The 23296-nt window shown below is 41.7% G+C and overlaps 1 protein-coding gene across 1 annotated transcript; it reads right to left on the reverse strand.

Annotated features, from left to right (window-relative positions):
- Nucleotides 1-2559: 2559 nt before the first annotated feature.
- BCL2A1 (BCL2 related protein A1) lies at nucleotides 2560-4569 on the reverse strand. Its single transcript, XM_074156583.1, has 2 exons — nucleotides 4150-4569; nucleotides 2560-2664 (listed from the first exon to the last, which is right to left on the reverse strand). Exons 1-2 carry the CDS (start codon nucleotides 4567-4569, stop codon nucleotides 2560-2562), a joined length of 525 nt encoding a protein of 174 aa, XP_074012684.1.
- Between the last annotated feature and the right edge of the window lie 18727 nt (nucleotides 4570-23296).

The following is a 23296-nucleotide window of genomic DNA, read 5'->3' on the forward strand; positions in this document are numbered from 1 at the left end:
CATGGCACTTGATGACATTTCAGTTTAGCTAGTGTGCATTCATGAAGTCATCAGCTGTCCCACTCTGCAGCTCTTTGACCCTCGTCTGTAGCTCTAGGAACAGCGTTGTGTTCTCCAGTGCATCGTCTGACAGCTGTAAGGGTCCCTTCAACTGCCCTGGGACCTGGGACACCATTCGGTGTCATGTATAGATAACTCCATGACAGCTAACAAAGCATATCTATACTATTTTATAAGACTTAGCTAATAGCCCTGTTGTTTTCAGACATTTTATTATGTTTAGAATCCAGGTGGTATATTTCATCACTGCTTTTCTTGCTCTTAAATGCAGAGCAAATGGAGGTTTTATCCTGGTGAAGATAATTGGGAGCACACTGAACCATTAATGATCCAGGCTTCTTTTGTTTAAACCCAGACCTTGCCATGAAGGCAAGTTCTAAAATTATTGTATCGCCTCAATTTTGAAAAGGCTAGGTTAGCCTTTTAATTAAAATTTTGTACTCCCCAGTATGAAATAGGTTACTAGATTAGTGTAAAAGGAAGTGAATGTGGTATTAATAGACCGGAGTTAGCCACTATGATATGCGCTTACAGTAGTGCACAAAAAGGAACTGAGTAAGAACTGCTGTTCTTATCATGACTTAGACTGCAAATAAATAAATAAATGTCAAAATGTATTTTAAAATGTCATTTCTGACAGGAACTTCCATAGGTGTTCTGGAGTTGGGCATTTTCCTTTAGCTGCCCCTTGCCCTCAGGATGCTGCCATCTTCTCTTCAGCTACAAAGTTTATCTTAAAAGTTCTGCTATACCTGCTAAAAAATCTTTCTTGTTTTCGCTGGGGAGAGAGAGAGACAGGGAGAGGGAGAGGGAGAGGGAGAGGGAGAGGGAGAGGGAGCAGTACAGTTCTAGCAAGCGTTAACATCTGTTTATGTTCTGTAGTTTAATCCACCAAGTTAGACCATAGAATCACAGAACAGCCAGGTTGGAAGGGACCTCAAAATATCTTCTGATCCCATGGGAAAGGAAGGCTAGATGAAACTATCTAGCACCCTGCCAATTGCATCTTGAAAACCTCCAGCAATGGGGAGGTTGTCCAGTTAATGATTGTTCTTACTGTAAAAAAAATCTTACATTGAGGTGAAAGATGGAGATCCCATTACCAGAAGGAGGCTGCTTCCTTCTCCCAGTATCCTAAAGCCTCAATTGTCTAGAGGATTTTTCTTGGAGAACGATGCTATTCCGTGCCACGGGCAACCGTTGCCTCAGCTTGGTTTATCTCCAACATGTCTACAAAAGAAGAAGAGCGCTTAGAGCCAGCCTTAGTTCCCTATTGTAGGAGAGTCACTACAGCTAAAGAAAACCCTTCTAGAATGAGTTCTTGAAGAACTACTGTTTAACCTTTGAAAGCAAATGGAATTTGAGTCAAAACAATAGTTGCCCCAGACTATAAAAGCCTGGAAGTCTGTTAGGTCCTACTTGTGAATTTGCTGAGTTTTGCGGTGTATCCCAAAAGGCTAATTACTGTCATCAGAGCTGATCCAGTTCATTTATTTTGCCACAAGCTGTCTGCTTCTTATACAAGCTACCAGATAATAATTAACAAGTATTACAGAAAATTAAAGTCTTGACATCTATGGACTTCAGGTCAAACCCATGTACTACTTGGATTCTCCAGTAGCACTGTGATAGCTTTTCTAAGAGTTCTCTTACTCAGGTAGACCTTTTCCCATCCTCCATTTTTTTTTCTGAAAGAAATGAGACCAATCATAAGGCTTTAAAATATATTTTTTAATGTCTTTTAAAAAAAATCTTAGTGTATTTACACAAATTTCTCATTTTAAAAAACATTTTATAGTTGCCTGCTTTAAAACATCTAGTTTAAAAAAAGTCCGGCCAGGTGACATTATACAAATTTGAAAGAACGTTCAGTGTAGATATAAGCAATTAAAAAAAAATACAACAAAGAAACCCATACCATTGCATTAACAGTGAGTGAGCGCATGTTTTTAAGTTGTTACCTTCCACACATTGTGCTTCCCATAACAATTGCTTGGTCTGTGTCAGTAACTTGTACCCACTTTTCCATTGGAATTTGCAATTCGGTTTTCTTCGCAGACTCCCCCCCCCCCCCCCTTTTGCTTATAAAAATGTTGCAATAAAATGCATTACAGTAGTATTTCATTTACAAAACAAATGACATTAAAACTTGTTTCCTAACCCATTGGATTGTATTTCAGTAAAACCATGTCTTTTCATGGAGGTGCAACAGAGATTCCAAGAGCTGTCTGGATGCGGAGAATGATCCCTCTCTGGACGCAGTCCTGCCTGGAAAGGGTGACTTGAATTGCTGCTGTGTGGATTCCTCTTTGGAGGGATCTCGTCTTCAGGTTTGGCAATTAGGATAGCATGTTTAGCATTGTATTTAGTCAAAATAAATACAAATAAATTAAAATGATGGAACAAAATGATTTTCTTGTTGATATTGCTTGGAGGAGAGCTTAGCAATGAAGCTTGTGGCAATATCTAGATTATAGAGGAATGGCAGGTCCATGTATTTCAATAGTACTCTCTGAACAAGGAAAAAACAGCCAGGAACATGGCTGTAATTTTAGAGAAAGAGAGTAGTGATCTTCTTTCAAACTTTGTTAGGAAGCCATTCTCCTATGGAAAAGAACAGGCACAGTTAGGGACAGCTTAAAAATAATGTGTAGAAGAATCACACCATTCTCTGCTGGTATCAGATTATCAGAGCACTACACCATTGTGAGCAGAGGGGCAGGTTTTCAGAGCTCTACCTCCAGAAGATGAATAAGGCTTTAAAAGCAGTAGCTGAAAATAGCTGCACCTCGCCGAATGTTTGTTTTATATCCAAGTCAAGACTCTGCCCTCCTTGTGTAAATACAAAATGAACGTGAACTGTAACATCTGAGCCCACATCTTCAAGAAAGATACAAGTGCTATGTTTCTGATGTAGTAATATACTTATAAATATCTTCCTTTAAGCCTCCTTATTCTACTATGATGAGCCACGTATTATGACAGAATGTTGCCAGGAGTTGATACTTCTCTTAAATAAAATTAGCTCTATTTGAAAGAGATGGAGAGAGAAGCCTTTACAATAAATCTGATGCATCAAGGGTCCATGACTCACTCTCACCTTTTAACTGCTACCAGACAGAGAAGGAGCAAAACAAACAAAAAGAGAAAAAGGAAAAGTAAGGCACTAGAAAACAAGTGAGGAAAAAAAGTAATAGCAAATAGGGAATATAAGAGAAGTGGGACAAGGGAGGCGTGGAAAGAGAAAGTAACATTTACGTATAGGTAAAGGAAAAAAGTACCAAGGAAATAACTGGCTCTGATGTCATTGATTCTCAGCTTCCCCTAACGGCAAAAGAAAGAAGTATTGGTCTGATGAAACTCTGAAAAGCAAAAGGGACGTCACCTGCACTGGCAGGAGGGAATTTCAGCAGCTTGGCAAAATAATCCACATCTGGACAGATGCTTTTCTCAGCATGGACCACTGATTTATGGAAGTTCTAGGGTTATCCCAGTCCAAATAAACAGAAAAGATTTAACCACAGTTGCACTTACCTGCAAATTTGTTTAAGTAAAATTGATTTGGGGGATTAAATAATGACTTTGTTGAAATCCACAGCAAAAGTACTGACTTCAGCAGCGAGGATCACACCTGTGTATTTTTCTTTTACCTTGGACTTCAGTATTTTTGGACCAACTATCCTGTGCATTAACCTTAGGATGCCACTTAATTTTAGATTTAATAATGGCAAATTAGATGGCATGATAGTTTAACCTGCTTTGAGCAGGAGGCTGGACCAGATGATTTCCTAAGGTCCCTCTCAATCTGAATTATTGTATGATCCTACGATTCAAGACTAACTCTAGGATTTTGACTATTACAGGTACAGCAAGTGCCTTTTTAAAAGGAGAGTTGTCTTTTAGCATTGTTCTATTTAAAGCAGAAGCAAAGCTTTCACTCTAAGTCTCAAGGAGACATTCCAGACATCAAATATTAAAGGACCAAATAAACCCCCAAATAAAATGTTTTTGACAGTGTCTGTTACAATAGTTTCCCTTAATTAAATGCAATCTCCTAATCTAGACTTTGGTGGAAAATGGGAAACTTACCCAGCCACCGTTCGCATCTATCCATTCGGCTTTATTGTTTATTATGTACTCTGTGATGAAATAAGAAATCTGCTCCTTCTCCTCTCCAGTCAGCTGGACTCCATGCTCTTGAAGCTTCTTAGTGAGAAGACCTCCAAATGTAAATATGGTCATAATTCGTCCCCAGTTAGTATTTCCGTCAGCAAATTTTTCTTCCATGACACCATTGAAAATTCTCTTGGCAACAGCTACCGAGGTAATATCAATCTTGTCCAAGAATGGTCTGAGAGCCTCCTCGGTTTGATCTTGCAGTGAAGATGCGATGTTTCGCAAGACGTGAGCAACCCTGGTTTGGGCTGGTCCAAGATGTGACTCCTGAAGCACATATTGCAGATAATCTTGAGCTAAGTAATAAACGTAATAGAATTCAGCAGTTTCCATCTAGAACGAAGCGCGGAGAGCAGTGCACCGCTCTTAATCAGGGTCAGTAATGAGCAGCCACAGAATGTGCTCACAGCTTTGTGTTGTCTGGTTTTGATGGAATTTTTTTGCTTTTAGCAAACGAGTTCCTGTAAAAACCCAGTGACTTAATGGTTGTGTGGGTTGTGGAATATGTCGCAGCGGAAACGAAAGAAAAAGTGTCTGCTCAAGGGGAGAAAACATGTCTTCTTGAGTGATTTATTATTTCTCTAAATAGTATGATTCCGCAACTAAAATCTACCAGCTTTTACCACATTCTTCAGCAGTATCATTGGCATTTCCTAGGGACTTTTGCTCTGTAACACTAGCAAAGGTTTGACATTTGGCTTACAAACTGCTGAGAATGGTGTGTGTTAGCAAAGGTTAGGCATTTATTTGGCTTAATAAAACACGCCTAAAAAGTGTATGCTAGATGAGCATGCAGCCCCCGTCCCCATTCCCCCCCCCCCCCAGTCTCTTCATTGCCAGGGGTTAAGGCTGCAATCCTTATTGTTTGTCCACAGGTCTATTTCTGGTTCACGGCTTTTTAAAGACACTGGTAGACATTTCCAACAGGATGGGAGAATGGATGAACTTTCTTCAGCACCTGGGGAGCTTTACATAACTGCAAAAAGTGGGAACACGACAGTGGTACAAGTAGGGATGGAAAAAGGGGAAAGCCGGCTTTATAGCATTATCTCCTCTTCCAAACTTTCCCACACTCTCTCTGTGAGTGCTCTTCAAGGTCCTTCTTTGAAGATTTGAATGGGTAGCTTCAAAGATTTCTTTCCCCCACGGGGAGTTCTGCTGTAAAAGACATTATTAGTACAACAGACAATGCTAATGCAGTCAGCATGTCAGAACGTGGGATGGAAACTATGGGGCCAAGCTAGGGATGTGTGATACCATCTGAATCTTTCATGACAGGTAACAAAGAAGTATCGTGATGCCTACAACAACTTCTCTTAGGTTTAAATGTTTGGTCAAGCAGTTCTTTTTTGGGAGAAGGGACAGAGATGTCTAGCCCACTCTTTCCTTACAAGCTTCTCCTGAGGCAACCTGATCTTGCTAATGGGTCGGGATGTGTCTGTAGAGAACCTCACCCCATTGCAGAGGGTTCAGAGCAACAAGCAATTTGATGTTTGGAGACCTCTCTCTTTCTCCTTCCTCCTTTCTTCATCCCTCTACTCCTGACCCACCTCTCATTCAGGGCTCTTCCTTCTCTGAAAGCAAAAGGCATTCCCAGCCCCACACACCAACAGCTCTTCTTTGCTCCAGGGAGGGCAATGAGCCTGTTTCTAGTCCCGGGCGCTCCCTGAAGCCCAGATCTATGGGAGATGAGCAAGGCTGCTTGCCTGGTGGCCAGGTCTCAGATGTCAGGGTAGCACTGGCACCTAATGGTACTGGAGCAAAGCTTACCTGGACTGTGATGCAGCTCTGGTGGCAGCATGTTGCTAACCTTCACTAGCCCCCCCCCCCCCCCCCCAAATGTTTGTGCTGCTGCTCTGATGTCACAGTTTTGCAGAAATCCATTAAGTAGACCAGGGTAGTTTCCAGTACCTCCTCAGGGTTTTTTTTTTCTGCGAGTCTGGCTCAGAATGACACAGTAGACTTCCATGCACAGCGGGGTTTGAAAGCTCGAGCTATCACCAGCGTAGCACAGACATCAATCACTGCAGCAATTCAGGAAAATATTTCCCTCACTTTCTCTTGGAAGCAAAGAAAGAGGCGTTTTGGTGCTGCATTCGCTTTTGGGAGAGAATGGGCTTAGGAGGACAGTGTGAGCTGGAAAAACTCTCATGTTAGATGTTACCCCCAGGGAAGGATGTGATGGTAGGACTGGGAATGGGCTGGGGGTGGGAAGCCAGCTCTCCCCTCCTCCATCCACACACCCATTCTTACCAAAGCTCATTTTGGAAGTTCAGAGGTGTCCTCTATCCAATACCTGCAGCTGCTGCTTTGGCAGAGAGTGCCGTTAGGCTGGCTTTGCCTTTGTTATGTTCAGTGATTTCAGCAAACTGCCAACATTTTATGAGGAATGCAAATGAAAAAACAACAACAACAAAAAAAAAAAGGATGTGACAATCTTTAACTCTTCCCAACTCAACTAAACGTGGGCAGAAGTTCCTGGGGCAAAGGGAAGGCATTGCTGTACCCAGACAGCTTCCTGCCTGTTGGATCCCTGTTGCAATAAACAGGGCCAAGAGAGGTACTTGAGGAAAAATCGCAAGAATCCTTTTTCTATATAGCAGAGTCTGAAGTTATAGGTCACTCCTGACTCTCTTAATAATTGCTCAATGAAAAGCTTTCTGTATTTTTGTGAATATAAGTAATAGTTGAATATGAGGATAGTAGAACGATACCTAAGGAGACAAGTTTTGTTTTCTTCACCATCGACAGCAGCAGAGGACGGGCAGGAACAGATATTTCTTCATTAGTGGAGCATTTAGGTTTCAGAGGGGGGAGATGAAATAAGGCTATGATTATGTCACCATTATTGAAAGAAATCAGTGTTAATACCTTGGCAATTTTGGTGCAAATGATGCCACTTAAGGTCTCTTGCTCTCTTCAAGGGCTGCAAGGTGAGGCTCAGTGCTCAGCTCCCAGGAGGGGGTGGCAGCTCTGAGCAGACATCTCCAAGGGGAAGCCGGGACACTGGTGACCGGAGCACAGGATGTGGCTGTTGAAGCTGCCCCAGGTCTATTGACTTCAGTGTTAGACACATTTGCTTTTCAATACTATGTAGCGCAGGGTGCAATTCCAAGTGTTGGATGTTTAGTAGCAATGGCAGTTTATGTATCTATATACATAAAAAGTCAGGCCAGAGTGGACAGCCCAGACTGCCCAAGCTCTAATGATCAGCTCGGAGCCCGTGAGAAATCAGCTTGTGGATCTCTTGCCTGTATCGTGCCATTCTAATGCTCTGATTCTCATTTTCCACATCAGGCAGGGCCTTCCTTTCTCCTACCAGACTTCATTCACATTTTGTAGTTATCAGTGAATAACTTAATGAATCTCTGCTTTTCTTCCTACAAGCTCTATTTCCCCAGTGCCGCATAGACTGCATTCTCATACAGTGTATTGCTTCTTTCTTCCTTTCCTCTTTGTTGTATATACTTTGTCTTTTATAAACGATTAGTGTTAATGAAAGATTTGAAACAGAAGCGAGCTTGACATGGAAGCTCAAATGCAAACCTTCCCTTTGCTACCTGGCATAGCAAGGGGCTTCAAATACTTTAATTTAAACCTGTGCTCTGTGTATTTGGCTTTGCATCCTGCCCTAACCTGAAAAGGCTTATTTTCCAGAACAGATGGGAACTGAGCTGACAGATCCTCATAAAATTGACTTGTGAGAGACGATGTTATCTCATTGTTGTCAAGACAAAACTAAGCCAAAAGCTTCATTGAGCTATTCGTGCTGCATCTGCCTTGCCAGAGTTGTTCCAGTTCCAGGTGAATGTGGGAACTGTGAGCCCTTCTAAGGCAGCTGAGCTTTGTCTGGAGGAACAGTCTGAGGCCTTGACAAAATTCTTACAATTTTTTTTCTGGTTTTCTTCCCTTTTTGATGTTCAAACCAGGATGATTTTTGTGCGGTATTCGATTTCACTGCAAAAGAACAGCTCAGTTCCCTTGTAGCTTTCCAGCTGTCCTGCACAGCCCTGATATAAGACTTCAGGAGGCTTTGGTGACTTTTATTGACCCTCTATTTTCCTATAAATTGGAATATGCAAGCTGGCTTTTCCATGAGCTGAAATGGAGAGCTGGTATTGAAGGCAGAGGCGGGTTTGCCCAGTGGAGTGCTGCCACCTAGTCGCAGCCAGCCTGGCTGCAGGCAGAGGAAGGAGAAACCCCTGTTACCTCCCTGGGTCGCGAATACACCTTCAGGTCTTCTGTGCTTTGAGATTCTATATGCAGAAAAAAAACTCAAATACAATAGCATTGGGAATCATCCCCGGTAATGATCTAAATTAGTAAATGATAGTATGTTTCCCGAAGAATTCTGTCAGCTGGGAAGCACCAAAGGCTCCAGTCCAAAGCTTGGAAAAGTCATCTCCATAAGAAGTTTTGGGAGTGGTTCATTCTAAAGCACTTCCACCCATCTCCTGATGTTTCTAGGATGGAGAAAGAATAGGAAATATCTGTAGCAAGATGCTGGATCTCAAATTCTGAGGCAATAGAAGAAGAGACTTAGAGCCAGCTTACGTTCTCTGTGTCTCAGGAGATCCAGATGTAGCACAGAAGACAAGCTCTAGGAAGGACAGGAGGATGCAACTGGTTTTTGCATCTTCTAGGCCAACTGAGAGATTCTGGGCCAAGTGGAAAGACAAAGTGGTCCCCAACAAAATAAAGCAAGTAGCTACTCCAGCTTACTGTTCATGTATGGTGCAGCCCAGAATGAGTGAGGGCTGACCAATAGGTCAGACCGTTAGGTCTCTCCTGCTTCCGAAACAGCACACAGCAAAGCCTGAGAGGGCGGATCATATGAAGATGGACACTGTGGCTCTCCATTGCTCAAACATGAAAAGAATTCTCTGAGAAGCCATTCCGCTCCCCTTATGACTCCTCCAGAGCACTCCAGCAACATAAGGGAACTATAGGAAGGGCAAGATTTGGCTGTGTCACTCAGGGTTCAGCTGCTGCCTCGTCACTTCCTCTTGTAACTCATCTCGACTCAGAACTTGGCTTCTTCTTGGCTGGATCCCAGCTTCTCTCATCATCGTGAGTCAAGGAGGCAGCCAAACACACTGCTGCACCATGCATGTGCCGTGTGTCATCACGTGCATGTGTGTAGACACATGTTCTACATCCTCATAAGCCTTTCCAAATGTTTATCTAGGATTAGGAGAATTTTAACAAATAGTCATTGTTGTCAGCAGTGAGCCACAGAAACATAAGGCTTCCTAAGCTTCCCAGACAATGGAGTAAAATCTTGGTAGAAGCTTAGCAAGATCTTGCAGATGCCAGCGAAAACACTCTCTGCTGAAGCCAGCAGGAAAAAAAAGAAAAAAAAAAAAAAAAAAGGTCTGCTTGTGAGTATTCATGAAATAAGAAGAGCTCATGCCTCAATATGATAACCAAAACTTTGTGTGTCCCTTGCACCAACAAGTCAAGGGTGGTTTTGACTTTTGGTTCCTTCTGCTGTGGCGGGTGCAATGTGAACATGTGCAAAGTCCATTCGTATATTGATCTACACCTTTGGTTCAGATCTGTGTCTGCCAAAGACATAATGCCATCAGCAGAGACAGGCATTCAACACCAGCTGCACCAATGCTTTAAAACTACTTTAAATGGTGGTGACATTCAAAAAGTGGTGAGACAGCATTTCAGTAACATGTCTGAGCCTTACTTAGCATAGAGGGTCCCACTGGATGAGATTTTCAAAATGCAAACAAGATTTAAGTAAAGATTTTCCACTGAGTGTGAATAGGATATAGGTGCCCAGTTCCTTTAGGTGCCTTCGAAAAAAATCTCAGCTATTCAATAAGGCTACTAACAGTTTGAAGTTAGGCATGCTTTTAAATTCTTTGCTATTTGATTTTCCAAGGGAAGCTTATGTATCTCAGGTTTTTAAAATAACTTGCTTTAAAAGCCAAGCTCACTTCACCAGGTACAATTTACCTCGGAGGTTTGCAGTCCTCTACATCAGCCCTCCCAGGAGCGTGCTTGCTTCTGCGCTTCTCCCTCCTTCAAATCAGGCCTGCATCTGCTCCTGGACTTCTCCCGTATTTAAATCAAGCCTGCATCTGCTCCTGTTACTGCTAGAAACCTTTGCACTGGGCCAAGTGTTAGTGATTCATAGATTAAATATCTTTCCTTTAGAAGATAATGTATTCTTTTAATAAATCATTTTACCCCCTGTTTATGATATCCCCTCTGCTGATGACCCTATAAAAGAAGGTTGTAGCAACACTATTATTTCTACTATAAATCACTCTTCATGGAGGTTCATAACTCATCTTTAGTTTGTTTTATAGGCGGGGTTCCAATCTGGGGGCACATTTGTTTTTATTTCACTTTCAAATAGTTTTGAATTATTTTAAGTTACAAAAATGACAGAAATAAAAATTTACAGTGTACAGATATTTTCCTGTTTTATAATCAATACAGATCTTTAACTAGAGATTATGTTTACAGAAATTAGTATGTAATGTGATTTCAGTACTGTCCATATGTTGGAAATAAATATTTATATTAAAACACAATTCTGAACCCTTATCCAGTAATTTTTCTCCAATTGTATTACCTCCTCAAAGGTGTATTTCCATGAAAATGTTGTGGTGCTAGTGCCTACCGTTTACAGCCTTCTTTATTTTTTTTTTAAAAAAAGCCCTTTATCTAATAGACAAGGAAAACACAGACCATACTGCCGTTTGGTAGGACTTCTCTGAAGTCTAAAAGCAGTTGGTATGAAACTCATTCCATCCACCTATAGCCTAAGAAACTGGACTGCATATGGTAGGATAACATTTCCTGCATAAGCCAACTGCAAGGAAGAACTTGAGAACTTCAAATCCCAAACAACCCTTCTGGAGGTCTTTTTAATCCAAACTGCATTTCTCATTCTTCTGATTTGCACCATTCCTGCAGACACTGCTGTTGGCACTGTGCAGTATTTTCAAACCCACAATGATTATGTGTAAATTGCTGCAAATTATAGCAAGAAATTAGCTGTAACTCCCATGGTATATTTTTATCCTTATGTTTATTATGATTTTCTGATCCTCCAAAAAAGCATGCTGAGATGGCATTTCTATGCTCCTAAGAGAAGGCTGTGAGCAGAAATAGCTAACTAATCTGTCTCCCCAGGTATTTATACCACATTCATCGCTGTGCTGTCTGAGCGTGTAATACTATCCCCTCAATCTTTTTAAGTGAAATGACGTCCCATTAAATAAGTGTGGAGGAAGACGATGTTACCATGACTAGTTATCCAAACCTCCTGCCATTCTTTAACCAAAGCAGAAATAAATTTGCTTTTGAGCTCATTTTTTAATCATATAACTTTACAGTGCTCTGTGCTTTGAATTACATTTGCCCGTCACTTCATTGCCATGGCTGTGTGTAGAGCCCCCGGTTCATCCAGGGAATTAAGCCTGCACGGACACTGTAAGCGTGTTAGTAATGATGCTAATACTGGTGCCTGCTCCGGCCCTAAAATGCTCTGTCTTTCAGAAAGCAGAGTTCTTTTAGACCCTTTCAAATAATCATAGAATAGTTTGGATTGTAAAGGACCTCAACGCAAAGCTCACTTATTTGTGCTGATGGTTATAGGCAATAAAGCAAGACCTAAATCACAGAACTGCAGAATCACAGAATGGTCAGGGTTGGAAGGAGCCTTCAGAGATCATCTCATCCAACCCCCTGCCAAAGCGGGATCACCCAGCAAGCAAACTCCATACCAACAGCTCGGTGTGTGTCATTTTGAGTTTTCACAATAAAACCCCAGAACACCCATTCGTCCTTAGCAGACTTGCCTTTGTATCCATTTGGGACTAGATTCTTGGCATGCCAGGGAATTATGCATCATAATGACTTAATCAAGGGCTTTCATAGTGTATTCTAGAGCCGAGAAACCTTTTTAAACCCAAATGCAGATGAAAGCTCAGACCCAGCAGTGAGTGCTTTGCTCATGAAGTCAGAGGAGCTCAGCACAGACTGAGCCCCAGTGCCTCAGCAAAGCTCTATTGATTTTGGTAACTTCATCTGTGCAGGGATGTGAATCTATCCACAGGGAGCTAAATGAAGCCTAAAGTTATCGATTTTCAAGAGAAAAGAACTTTAGTTAAAGATCTCTTATGTTTTCTTAATTATTCCTGATTTTGAAACGTGACATCACAGCAGACTAATGATATTAAGGAGCACCAGTACATAAAACAGCCAGTTTCACGTGATTTAATGCAGCAAGACCATAGAGAATGGGGTTGACTGAATTAGACAAGGTTTTTATTTGCTCTTTGTGCTGGATAACTGTTAATCACTCAATGAGAAATGCATTTCCAATAGCCAGTGGTCAAGCAACGTAAATAACAGCAACATCCTTGTTTTTCCTTTGCCCTTAATCTCCTTTTGGAGGCTTGACAATAAACAGCCATTCCCAATGTATTTTGCAACTCAGAATCCAGATCCAAAAAGCCCCCCTCCAATGTAATTAATTTGCTTTACATCCCTCCTTTATATTCCGGAGCTAATAAATGACCGCTGCAGTTCCAGAGGGAGTTCATTTTTCTGGCTGCCTGCTGGGGATTGAGAGTTGTCTCACTTGACTACAACTCAATCATTAGCTCCATGTATTGGCAGGGACCAGCGCTCTCTACAAAAGGTGGCAAGCTGCAAAACCTAAAATCATTATATTCAGTATAAAACTCGATGTTCCTATGGCCTGGCAGACCTCTTCGACTCTCTGATGTTTGGTTTCCCCATCTGTGGGCTGGGCTTCTCCAAAAGACCTGCCGATTCAGCACACGCGATTTAATTTTTCTCCTTACACCACAGCTTTCCTACACGACCTTGAGAAAACCCTCTGTGACTCAGTTCTCCGCTTTTAAAATAGAGGAAATTAGAGAATTACATTCAGGTGTGTGTCTTTTGCCTATATTTAGCAGCCCTCCCGAGAAGGCACGTTAGAGGGAGGTTTTGTGTGTGCCTCAGCTGCTCTGGGTCATGCTGTGACGGCTTAGCCCAGGCTACGGATGACAACAAGCCTGTGGCCAGGAGCCAAACTGAGCTGAAGCAGGTAAGAGCTGACTCAAAGGCGCATCACTCCAGTCATTTGCCATCTGTGTGTGAGTCAGAACCCTAATATTTGTTTTCTTCTATCCTTTGTTGGGAGCCAGTGGAGCTGTTTATTTGTACAGCAGTTAACACGCTGGCACCTTGATCTCAGCCAGGCCTGGGTGCTAGTTTTAATACGTGGGCTAATGTAGCATATTACTGAGTAAGATGCTGGTTTTGGCATTTATATATCTCTCTGTGTGTATACACTTCTTGGATCCCATTTTTTTTCTCCCACATGACACTGTGGATAGCAGATAGATCTGCCTCAGAGATGCCAAAGATACACAACTCATAATTCTTTGGACATATGTTTTGGTTAAGTCACTGAAGACTGAGTGCTTGTGAAGCAATCTGAAAGAGAGTTCTATCAAGTTCATCATTTCAAATCACTTTTCTTTCACACTAAGGCTTGCTAGCTGTAAAATTATTCTATTAAACTGTGTTACCACGCTTTGAGGCAGTTTGTTTTCTTGTGCATTGATCTTTGATCCAAGGTACTTGCTCCTGAAAGTTTTTCCTTTTTAACCACTTAAATAGAAGCTACTTTTGTATAATCTGGAAATTGGTGTAGAACAACATGGTTTTTGTAGTCTGTCCTTTGTTATTTCCTAATTGCTCTTTCTGGATAGTCAATTTGTGAGTGGATTCCTAATCAGTCATGGTCAGATCTTTTACTGCTTAGTTTACTAAATTAATTTGTTGTGTAGCTCTCCAAAATAGTTTAAAATGATAGAGTTCATAAAAGGGTAAAAATCTCACTTTAAAGTAAAGAAATAGTTTTGTCTGTATGTAATGTTTTGCAAATGGAAAATTGGAAATAATTGTAATAGCAATAAACTATATTTATAGTTAATTAACTTGTAATCTAATAGAAACTGATCTCCCTTAGAAGGTAAAAGCACAGCACACTTGCACATAGTCAGGTTTTCTGTTCGTGCTGTCCAGCTGGATACCCAACAAAGAAAATAACTGGGGTTTTATTGTATTAATTCCTTGCCAAACAAGGCTCTCTACATTAACCATGGCCTCTTGTGAAATCAGGAGGCCTTTTAGGTGCATTGGGGATCTTTAGCTATTGAGTCTCTCTGAAACATTAAAGTTTTCATCTTAAAGCATCCGTGCAATCCAATCCTCTTTCTTCCTTTCCACAGATTTAAAGCCCTGTCCTGCAGCCTCACGTGCATGTGTATGAGTTTTACTGGCAGTGCATCCCCCTGCGTTGGATCCATGCAGCTGCAGAATCCAACCTGTACTGCTGCCATCTCCGCTCTAAAGGGTTATGAAAACTTCTGTCATCTGCTAAGGAAGCAGAGCTGGGTAACACAGTGTGGTCCAGAAGCTCACGCTCTGGAATAGGGTTTGAATTTAGCAAATGCATTCCCTGATTCCCGGTGATGCTAACAAGACAGGGGTGCCGAGACAAACATTTACAACCCCCATAATACACTGAAAGTGGTGTTCTGCTGTGAGAAGTGACTCAGTAAAAATGTCACTTCCAAGTTGCAGGATTATTGGCTCTCACTGAGTCCAGACTGAATGTGCTCAGTTTACAAGAAAAATACAATATTTATTTCTTAGCTGCCAGCTATAAAAAGGGGGTTTGCTCTAGGTCAGTTGCCCTATAGCCCGTGTGGTCATTTCCCCAGGTAGGTGTTGCAGTCATGGCTTGGTAGTGGTTTACCTCTGCTTTATGTTTACACTAGCCAGGTTGCAAATGGGTGTGAATAAGGTCAAAATAGGCTCCTTCCTTCTGATAAATGTGTGGCTATTTGAATTGGATCATCTAGTCTGCCCTCTTTGACAACACAAATCATAGAATTTCAATTAGTACCTTCTTGTGTGTCGCTCCTAACTCCGAGCTCTGCTAGCTAGAGAAATCCTCCGCAGCTTTATCCTTTCATTCCTTTTAATGGTTTTGCAGAGATCTAACAACCCAGAATGGGCGCTCTGATTCACACATGCTGATGACTTGCCTTGCAGCCAACTGTTATGGTTACTTCTCCCAAAAGTTGTTACCTTCTGCCTCTCCCCCACCTGCAAAGGCAGCTCGACTATTCATCAAGCAGAATCTGAAAGGCTGCCACCTGGAGCTCAGCAGATCAAGGTGGACCAACACCGATTTCAGTTGTCCTTAATACCCTGGGCCTCGGTTTGGAGCAGTGCAGTAGCTGTGAAGTGAGTGCTGAGCCATCCTCTATGGCAGAGGCAAATCTCTCTTGCTGTAAATCAATCCCACTTGTCCAGCAGAGCCTTCAGTAGATGATTCTTGCATGTGACTCTGGAGCTATCTGAATGGTGATGCAGTAATGTTGTAAACCATCTTTCCACCCTGAGGTACGAGGTACCTGTTTGATACTCAGTGAAAGTTTGTGCTGTACCACTGGTATGTTTTGCAGCAGGTTCAGTGATTAGACAACTGAAATGGTAGGTAAGAAGTTCACCATTAAAGCCAAATACCTTCATTGGTGGTGTTTTTCTGTCCTCCATGTCCCCTGTACTTGAGTTAGGATATAGTGATGAGCTCTTCTGTGCTTTCTAACCCTACACAAACTAACGCTGATGTCTCTAGTCCCCATCCTTCCTTTAATAAAGTTTGAGATTTTGGTTCCTTCTGACATTTAAATGGGAAGGATGCTGAGTCAGCACAGGCTATCTCTTGTTAGCGTGGGTAAATCATTGCATCAGTCAGTGTTGACTCCTAAGGAATTTGTAGAAATTTATTTCCAGAGAGCAGTTGAGTTATCAGCCTACAAAGGGCTGATCAATAGCAATTGGTTTCAGCTATTACAGTGCTTTTAATTTGGCACATTGTCCTTTTGTCATGCAACATCACAGGGTTTCTCCTGGCTTGAGGAACGTGAAGAAAGGGAATATTGACTTTTGAGTGATTAAAATCTGGGAAGCCTTACCTTCAGTTTGTCTATGGTATCTCTGTATAGACAGAACAAACTATTGAAGTTAAAAAGATTATTAAGGCAATGCTGTGCAGGGAAATGTTAGTGCAGAGATTTAGCCATGTATGTCTGGTCATATTAATGGGAATCCTACTGCTAAATCCCTGTGCAACCTGCTAAATAATTTGCCTAATGATTTTGGTTAAGCACAGAGAACAAGCACCATCTGAAACTGTTTGACATACCATGCTTGGTGCAGGGGAGCCAGAGAGAAAATGTGAATGCCTCGGTTCCCAGTACTGTAAGTTAGGGGAGGAGACTGGTTTTAAGATAAAGATGTCCTGGGGCATCGGTACTTGCTGTAATGAATCCAAAGTCTGTACCATGAATCCAGCTTTTTATCCTGCTTCTAGGAATGCAGGAGTCCAGTTGGGCAACTCTTGACTGAGATGGGCTCCTGGCTTCAAAAATGACACCCAACTGTAGGGTCAAGGTAATCTTTAATTTACCAAGAATAAGGAGTTGAATCCAATTTGGACACAAACCACTACTTCTGTAGTGAATTCTTCCGATATTTTCACTGTAAGCAAGATTGCAGCTTTGGTGTATGCTGTTACGGTTCTTCCCGTCTGCCTTTGGCAATAAATTTAAAGGGAAGGTCTGATCATTTGTCTTCACTTGCAGTACAGTTCCATTCATATAATGATAGGTTATAAAGGCAATATGATATGGACAGTCTGTCAGCAATTTCAGCAATTTCAATATCTGCTATTTCAGATAATAACTAAGCCCTTCCATAATTACATATAGCAACACGGTGAATAAAAAAAAAAAAAGATGTAATAGAAGAATTTCTCACCTTCCCCATATTCAACTCTGATCTTCCTATCCTTCAAGTGTACGTGGCACAGCCAGCCCCAAAGCAGAAGTTAGAGCAGACTGTGTGAACGCACTACTGATGCATCTCTCTTAAGTCCAGTAGAATGCTATGTATCCTCCTACCACACTTCGGAAAGAGTCACTGTCTGTTAAATAGTGTGGTATTATCTGTGTTACAACTCAGACATCAGCAAAGCGCCTACACGTCCCTGGCTGAAGGCTGCCTGTCACACACCTTCCCACGCGTATCGTGTCTGGGCTGCAGTGAGTAAAGCTGTGTACGCTCAAGTTCTCCTAAGCCAAAGGCAGCTGGGCTTCACAAGTCACTGGGCTGCTTAGGAAATATTTTAGAGAAACTCGTACGCTGCTAGAAATATAAGTTTTCACTGCTCAAGTGGCAATCTTGTCCGTGAGCTCCGTTGGAAATAGCATGCCAAGTGTGATGACGGGGAACCTAACGCTGGTGGAAGTGCCATCACTCACAAGTGATGAAACAACCCAAAAATACTTCAGGGCATATTTTTACAGGCAGCAGCATATCAGCTCTTATGTCCTCATCAAATTCTAAATCAAGTAATTAGCTTGCAATTTCAAATGGCAATATTATTGTTTGCTTCATTACCTACTGCACTCACTAATGCTGTGCAGGATGGTCACTATTTCTCCAGCTTAGCAGCAGTTACATTTTAGCAATGAGCAAAAAGACCCATTACCAGCCTCCACAGCACCTTAGCTCTCTTCAGGATGAATGGTGCAATATAAGTGTAGAGGATTATTTAAAAACCCATTGCAAACGCTTCTCGTGTATTAGCCGTAATAATAGTCTGGCTGTTTTATTTGGCAATAATCCAACCCTTTTGTCAAGATACAGTACCTGGTGCGTATGCTCGCAGACCAACCGACTAGCTCATAAAATAGCAGGATGGCAAAATTATCAGGAAAAACAATGATGTGGTTTTTTTATGTTGCTGTAAGTTATGGATGTGTAATAAAAGGGGGACATGAAGTTCTTGAGCCAGTAAGCATAAAGGTGAGGGGTTTATGGCAGCTGTAAGTTCTGAAGTGTGTGTTTAATAGCAGGTGATCTTTAGCTGCCCAGCCTGGTTTTTGTGTCCCAGACTAATGACGATAAATGTGAACTAGATAATTTAGGAATTGGGAAGTGTAGCAAGGCAATGTTTTCTCTGAGATCATTGAGCAAAGGAAGATGATGCAAAATGTTTCTAATCAAAAGTAAAAATACGAGGGCCTCTCTAAAAGCACAAATGAGGCACTGGCCTGAATTCACTCCAAATGTAGTTTATTTGAAGTCTGAGGGGTTATCAAGAGAAAAGTTCACTTCTTATATTTAAACAACATAGCTACAATAATACAATTATAACCAATGTAGTTTCTATGAGATTTAGTTTTTAATCTAGTGCTTATTAACAGATCTGCAGCCATTCTACAAAGGATGCCTCCAAGGGGGAATGGAGGCATGGCACAGGGTGGCGTTGACAAAAGCAGATATATTAATTGGCACCTTTAAATAATATATATATTAATGTTGATAATACTCATCAATATTAACCAAATAATTTCCTGAACAAATGATGTCCAGAGGTTTGTGCAACTGATTGAATTTTAAAACTTTATTTTTCAATCAAACATTTGGTTAAGCATGAAAAAACTCCCTGGAAGGGTTTACTGAATAGCACTCTGGTGCTGTCAGTGATCGCTAATGCGTTTGGGTGTTGGTACGCTGTGTGCCCTCAAGACTGGCAGAACTTCTACAAACAGGGCTCTGAACTCAGCTCAGTTCTGGAGCAGAGCGTCATAGACTTAAGGACAAGGATTTTTAGAAATATCTCCATAAAGACATTGCTAATTCTTCACCCTCTCTGTTGCTGGTTAGGATTTAAGCATGAGAGAGGGGGTAGGTGGTCCTCAGCCACCTTACCAGCTGCTTGGGATGAGTCGGTGGGCTTGCCCACTTAGCAAATCTCAACTCCCAAACCTTCCTCAGTACCTGCGTGTTTGTTCCTAAAGGAAAGCCTGGAGAGCAGCAGATCAAGAACTGATCCTGATATCTACATATGGCTCAACTAATTAAGAGATGCATTAGGCCTAGACCTCATCAGCTAAGCCTTAGAGCACCTCTGTGCTGAGGATGCTTCTTTTCTGTTTCTACAGTGGGGCTTAGTCCTTCACCTTCTGTGAACTATGGAGTTTCTTCCTTGACAAATAGTACCACCAGGGAAGAAAGTGTTGCTCAACATGAGTAAATGTGACAGCAGCTGGGTCTATAGTTAAGTCTGATCTACTCTGAAGTGAGAACCGAAGTAGGCCTAACACTGCTGGATGAGTCAGTGGCAGAATCAGGACAAGAACAAGAATCCCTCATTACCAGCTCTGCGATATAAACACATGCCTTCCCTCGCTGTCTTCCCAACCGTTCATTAACACAGCGGTAGCAGTTAGATTCAGTTTATTTATTTTTTTTTTCCTCAGGATCAACTTTCACCTATTTTTGTGTTAGGAATCCTTCTTCCCCTCGCCTTGCTCTTCATCAGCTTCTTGCTCCCGCAAAACACCAGGAGCGTCAGACCCAACGTGCAATAACGATTGCTGGTGAATACAAAATGCTTGGTTGCCCCTAACCTGTCACCTGGGTACAGCCCCTGTAGTCGCTTTTCATTCTTCCTGGGACACTGCAGCCCCATGTGAACATTTAAAAGCTGTGAGTCAGGCCTCCGAGAAAAGTCATGCATGACTTAAAATCACAAGGATAATCAAAACCAACAAAATGCATATTTTCAATTTGCCTTTGGGTTTTTCTAAGGTTGTGAGGCACACCCATTTCAGGTCTTCAAGCTATTCTTTGTAACCATTAAGGCTAGAAAATCAGGGCATTCATTTTTCATGAGCTACACATAATTTCTTGTTTTCAGAAAAATGGGAAATACTGTAAGACCTAGTGGCCAGAATTGGCAACAGTGGTGCTGTCACTGAATGTACTCAGTGAAACTAAATGAGTGACTTTTTTCCTTTTCCGTCTAGAATGAGGGTTTTGTTTTTCACATCAGCACAATGACTTCATGTTTGGATACCTAAAACCTCTTGAGAAAGTATAGATTGCTTTTGCTGAGTCTTTTTCAAATTGTATTAATGGGTTGGTGTTGAATGAAAATCACGGTAGGGTGGACTGTCCCCTGTGGCTGACTGTGACACTGATTTGGCGAGGGCTTGGCATATTCATTTAATCTTTTCACCTTCATGCAGCCTGGTGCAGTTAGATGGAATATATTTCTGAATTTTTTTCTTCCAAGCCCTCTCTCCTTTTTTTTCTTTTCTCAACCTAAATTTTGAGCATTACAGCAAGACGCTCAAAGGGCTGGACTTGGCGTTCCCCATCACCCAGACCTTCAGACCAAACACCTAGCTGGCAGCAGCGTCTCTCGGATAAATGGGATTCTGCAAAATGACAGTGCAGCTTGTCTGGGCAGGGGACAGGCCCCATCCGAGAGCAAGGAATTAATTCCCTCAGGGGTTCATGGCTGACACAAACATCATCACCTTCTGCTTCCTGTGCTAGATGTAATTCCTAGAGCTTGTGTTCTAGGATACGAAGGGAGCACTAATAGTACCTGCCAAGACATGCAGTTCTTCCCTTGAAAAAAAGGACGAGAAAACAAACTACATATGATAGATGTTAGTCATGTTGCTTATTGCACTGTTGGCACAATCTCCACCTGGGGCTCCTATACTCACATCCAGGATTTGGGGATGAGTCAGACACACTGCATATGTACTTATGGGTGATCTGAGCATCCACAGAACATAATGGGACTTTCATGATGTCCCAACTTGCTTTTGCTTCTCTTTGTGCAACAAGATGCCTGTAAATCCTAGACAGAGTCCTTTTGCTCTGAGACAAGGTTGCTGAATGGAAAAATGCAGTATATCTACAGGGAACTGCATGTATGGGAACATTGGTTAGTTTGCTAGAATTAAATAGACTAATGATGCTAAATCTTAAAATGTTACTGCTGGCCATGTGGCCTTGGTGGTGGTTTTCTGAAATCTCTCGATTCTAGAGTCATGTTAGCACTCAAGAATTTCTATTAAACAAAGAACTTTCAGCTTCCACGTTTGTAAGATAAAGCTGGTTTCATGTGACTCCCCAGCACATAAAAAAGTGAAGACAAATAAGAACACACTGAACCTGTATTTTGAAAACCAAGCGTCTGTAAGTCTGGGGGACCTGAAAATTTATTTCTGAACAGCTTGTGTCGGCAACTTTCTAATTTCCCTTTAATAGCTATGTCTGTGCTTGTGCGATTTGGCTTCCTACACCTTCTGTAATAAACCTATCAATGTTGTTTTGTATATATTAAGGTTTTTTGTTTTATTTTTCCTTCTAATTCCTGAGTCACTAACAGGAGAGATAATGTTATATGCAAGGCAATTATTCAGGCATTACAAGATTAAAACATGGAATATATTTCCCTGGGAAATAAAGTTTTCAGACAGTCTTTTGCACATGTGGCAAAGGAATGAGAGCTTAAATACTGCCTGTTCTGGTTCCCTGCTTCTAGCAAAAGAAAGTTGGTTGTATTTTCTTGTTTTCTTTCCTGAAAGCAGAAAGATTGTTAAAAACAAGGATCCAAAAGTGGAAGGACAAAAAAGCCGCTGAGCTAAAGAAACGTGTTGAAGGGAGAATGTTTGTTAGCCCTCAGTGGTAGTGTCTCACTTCCATCAGGCTGTTTTACTGCAGGCAAAACACAACAACATAGCAATGAATAAAATATTAAGTGCTGCTGAGACTTTTATAAGGACATTTTTATAGTTCTACCAGGTGCAGTGGCATTCTTTTAATTACCTGGACATGACAAAGAGTGCTGCACAGCTGAAGTGTTGGTTCTCTGGTATACATAAGGCAATAAAGGTAACAGCCAGGGAAGGGAATTCAGCTGCAGGTGGAAGATTCTCGTCTGTGCACAGAAATGGTCGGTGTTGCTGTTCTGATCTATCTGTAGTTACCACACTGCTCACGGGTGGAAATCATTTTAAAGGGTATAAAACCCACTCATAAAAAATGTCAGTTGATTCAGCCACCAAATGAGTTCAAAGTACTGGTGTCTTCCCAAATGCTGGCACTCTCCAGTGTTTCCCATTGTGCCTTATTCAATTTAATATACACAACACTGCAAGGACTGACGTGCCTGGCCATCTGCTAACGCTCACCCCTGTCGTCTTCCGTCTTTGCCACCATGTACTTAGACTCTTCACCACCAAGGACCCCTATGCTGGTGCAGCCCCTGCACATTTAGTAACTACTTGGCTTTGCTAAATAAGCAGAGCTTGTACAGTATCGTCCTTTGTCACCCCATCATCTACAAGACCTGCCTCATTAGAAATTTTACTCGAATGCTTCCCAAGACCTTGTCAGGAACTTGTTCCTCAGGAGAAGAATCAGTCCTGACTTCACTTAAATATTTTCTACAAGTGGTGCCAATGAGAAATCAAACAACATTTATTTTGCAATTAATCAATTTGTCCACTGAGTATTAAGAACGTAGATACTTGCCCCTATGCTAAACCTGCTCCCCGTTACGCTGGTTAGGGAAACACTTCCTTATCAAGAGGCTGAGCCTGAGAATGCCTGAGCCTCTGCTGTGCCCTCAGCTCCCACTGACTCCAAGGACAACTGAACTCATCCTATTTTTATCTGCCTTTTGCAGGCCCTCTCCCTTCTTTGGGAACTGATATAATCCTATCTGAGCATTCTTTGATGCTCAGCAACTCCCAACACAAGCTATTATAAGGTAGGGAACGATCTAATGCCATGGCAGAGAGAAATTATGCATCTTGCCCAAGATCATGCAGAAAATCTGTTGTAGCACTGGAGAAAAAAATCCTGGAGAAGTAACTTTTTGTGTTAGATATGGACTAATACATAGGTCTTCAAGCTTTATGGTTTTCTCTGCTTTACTTCCTCTGATTTACTCAAGACTTAATATTGATTTTGAACTATACTGGGATGTTTTGTTATTAGATAGCCTTCTGTTTTATGGTTTGTATTTCTCCCAATTCCTCTCTTCCAAGAGCAAGGGCTCTGGCAGACCAGCTCCTGCACGTTTAGCAGTAGTGTTGTAAATGATCAGTGCTTCTCCCAGTAT

The sequence above is a fragment of the Numenius arquata genome, chromosome 11, assembly GCF_964106895.1.
Source record: "Numenius arquata chromosome 11, bNumArq3.hap1.1, whole genome shotgun sequence".
Taxonomy (NCBI): Eukaryota; Metazoa; Chordata; class Aves; order Charadriiformes; family Scolopacidae; genus Numenius; species Numenius arquata.